At 42.7% G+C, this 3,363-nt stretch overlaps 1 protein-coding gene across 1 annotated transcript; it reads left to right on the top strand.

The window, feature by feature from the left end:
* The first annotated feature begins 224 nt into the window (after positions 1 to 224).
* LOC143260990 (uncharacterized) lies at positions 225 to 2,789 on the top strand. Its single transcript, XM_076527629.1, has 8 exons — positions 225 to 274; positions 344 to 474; positions 817 to 1,223; positions 1,283 to 1,345; positions 1,473 to 1,911; positions 1,954 to 2,274; positions 2,333 to 2,678; positions 2,753 to 2,789. The coding sequence occupies exons 1-8, from the start codon at positions 225 to 227 to the stop codon at positions 2,787 to 2,789; spliced, it is 1,794 nt and encodes a 597-aa protein (XP_076383744.1).
* Positions 2,790 to 3,363: the final 574 nt, after the last annotated feature.

The following is a 3,363-nucleotide window of genomic DNA, read 5'->3' as shown; positions in this document are numbered from 1 at the left end:
GCGTGAGTTTCATCTATACGAAACGATTTAGCCAAATTATAATGAAATGGCCCGCGATCGATTCACCGTCCGCGATACTACATATCATCGAGATGGGAGTGCACCGCATGGTTGGTTGTATAGTGTAGTTACGTTCGTGAGAACTGGAAACTTAACCGACGACGTGAAATCAAAAAAGAAGAAACTTGTTTTTCATAATTAATGTGGATTAATATTTTCACAAGATGGCGCAAGTTTGCAAGGGCATGTTGAAATCGTTAACACAGATGTCAAGGTTGATTCGAACTATGGACGAGTATCGCGAATGGACGAAATCATGTATTGAATGTTTACAATGGTGTAGGAAATATATGAACATTGTGAAAAAAAACGAAGCATCCATAGGTGTAAAATCGAGTTTGCTGTCGATCATGTGTCGTATGAAAACTTTGAAGGTCTCGTTAGATCATCGGTTTTCATCACGCGTTGGTAGCGGTTCGTATGGAAACGTCGGCGCGAGAGCATCGACTCTTCGTTGGGAGAACATCGAGTCGGCGTTTAAGAATCGTATATCGACCGGCGTTGTGATCAACGTCGAGCATGTGGATCCACGTCATTTCTTGCAACACGCGAAGCGAATAGTTACGAATCGCATTACAGAACTTTTGAACGTTCATTTGTCGTTAAAAGTGAACGTAGTATTGGAGGCAGAATTTGTGCTGCGCGACGAGGTTTCGGTGAAAAGTTTTAGCACGCGAAACGTCGCGCTCTTTCAATCATCGAATCTACGTCGCTGGTACGCGAAAGATGTTCTACCAACGCTTTTGACATCGATAGAAGAGTTTGAAGGACGAGACAGTGGATGGGCGTTATCGAAGATCCTGCATTTGATGGTGAATTCAAACAAGTATCAGCCGTTACAAGCAGGTTGTCAGGCATCCGTGCCTCGAACAGTGCAATTAAAGAAAGCAGTCCTCAATGTGTACAGTAACGACAATAATGCATGTTTCTATTGGGCAGTGGTGGCAAGCCTATATCCACCTAAAAATAATTTGAATCGCACATCATCCTATCCGCATTACAGCGTCGTGCTCCGCACCGCGGGATTCCAATTGCCGATGTTGTTCAAGTACATACCAAAGTTCGAAAAAGTGAACGACGTTTCCGCAAACGTGTTCGAATGGGGAGGGGAACAAGAAAGATGTCGGACGTTGCATTTGACCTCAACGAAGCGGGAGAAACATGTATATTTGCTGCTCATACACGACTCTGAAAACTTGCGCAATCATTATCTCTGTATTAGGAATTTATCTCGTCTGGTTTCATCTCGGATCAGCACGCAGCACAACAAGCATATTTGCGATCGGTAAGATCCACACATGTAAATTTTTTTTCTTTCTTTTGGATGATGGTGGTGATGGTGGTGGGCGAGAAAAATTAAATTAAAAAATTATGTTTTTTTTGTCAGGTGTCTACAATATTTCAAATCGCAGGAAAAATTGAACATTCACGAGATCGATTGCAGTCGAATGAATGAATGTGCTTTGAAACTTCCGACGGAAGACGATAAGTGGCTGAAGTTCAAGAATTATGCGTACAAGGAACCGACACCGTTCGTTATCTACGCAGACTTGGAATGCCTGCTGGAGAAACAGAAAGATCAAGGTCATGGAGCTTACTGTAGATATCAATATCACCATGCCTTCAGCGTAGGCTACTACCTCCATTGTCGATACGACAGTTCGTTGAGCGAGTATCGGGCTTATCGTGATGAGAAAGATTGTACCGCATGGTTTGCATCGAAGTTGTACGGGTTGAGCTGTAAATTGCAGCCGGTGTTTGATCGAACGGTTCCAATGGCTCCGTTGACCGCCGCGCAAATCTCAACTTTTCGTACCGCTACGTATTGTCACGTGTGCGAAGAACCACTCGGTAATGACGACGTGGGAGTGCGTGATCATTGTCATTTCACAGGTGTGTATCGGGGTCCGGCGCACAGCCGTTGCAATCTGAGCTATCAATCCTCGTACGTGATACCGGTGGTTTTTCACAATTTGTCCGGCTTCGACGCACACTTTTTCATCAAAGAATTGGCAAACGCGTTCGAAGGTAAAATAGACGCGTTACCGCTGACGAAAGAGAAGTACATTTCTTTCGCGAAACACACTAAGAGGAATAACGATGTGATCAAAAAATCGTGGAAGACGTGCATAAAGTTTCGGTTCATCGATTTGTTCAAGTTCCTGAATTCGAGTCTGGACAAGTTGTCGTCGTACTTGGACAAGAGCGACTTGCGTATCGCGAGGAGCCAATTCAATCGTCTTTCGAACGATGATTTTCATCTTCTAACCAGGAAAGGCTTTTTCCCATACGACTATGTATCGACCTATCAGCTATCTGATGTATTTCGATGTTAATAATTTGTATGACTGGGCCATGTCGCAGCCTTTGCCGCACTGGGGGTTCCAATGGGTTGACGATACGAGTAATTTCAACATCGATTCCGTGCCGATCGACAGTCCCGTCGGGTACATTTTAGAGGTCGATTTAGAGTATCCTCAGGAAATTCATGATGCTCACGCGGATCTTCCATTTTGCCCGATTCACGAGGTTGGGGCGTTGCAAAAGAAACTGTTGACAACGCTTAGCGATAAGAATCGTTACGTTCTCCATTATCGATACCTCCGGCAATGTTTGAGGTATAATTTAAAATTAAAGAAAATTCATCGTATACTGAAGTTTGAACAATCATGTTGGTTACGCCGTTACATAGATTTAAATACGAGGTTGCGCGCCAACGCAAACAATGACTTCTCGAAGAATCTGCTCAAACTGATGAATCATGTAAACGTAAAGTTGCTCTCGCGATGGAGCGGTCGACACGGTGCTGAGCGTTTAATAGCTCGACCAAATTTCCATAGCTGTACCGTATTCTCCGAGGATTTTGTCGCAGTTTAAATAAACCAGCTTTCTATTAAATTTTATAAACCTATTTACATAGGCATGTCAGTGTTGGACATATCAAAATTAAATTTGTATGATTTTCATTATGGCTACATGCTTCCAAATTTTCAAGAAAGATGCAGGATTTTGTTCGCGGACACGGACAGTTTAATTTATCAGATTATTTGCCACGACGCGTACGAGATGATAAAACGTGACATTCACCGATACGATACTTCCAATTATGACAGAAATAACGCGTATGGTTTTCCGATCGCGAACAATAAAGTATTAGGATTAATGAAGGATGAGAATGGAGGCAAAATCATGACAGAGTTTGTGGGTCTTCACTCGAAAATGTATGCGATTCGGGCACAGGACAAAGACGATGTAAAAAAGATTAAAGGAATTAAGAGTAACGTGACGATTAAAAATATAACT

This window comes from Megalopta genalis, unplaced genomic scaffold (assembly GCF_051020955.1).
Source record: "Megalopta genalis isolate 19385.01 unplaced genomic scaffold, iyMegGena1_principal scaffold0029, whole genome shotgun sequence".
Taxonomy (NCBI): Eukaryota; Metazoa; Arthropoda; class Insecta; order Hymenoptera; family Halictidae; genus Megalopta; species Megalopta genalis.
This window is presented reverse-complemented; position numbering and strand designations above follow the sequence as displayed.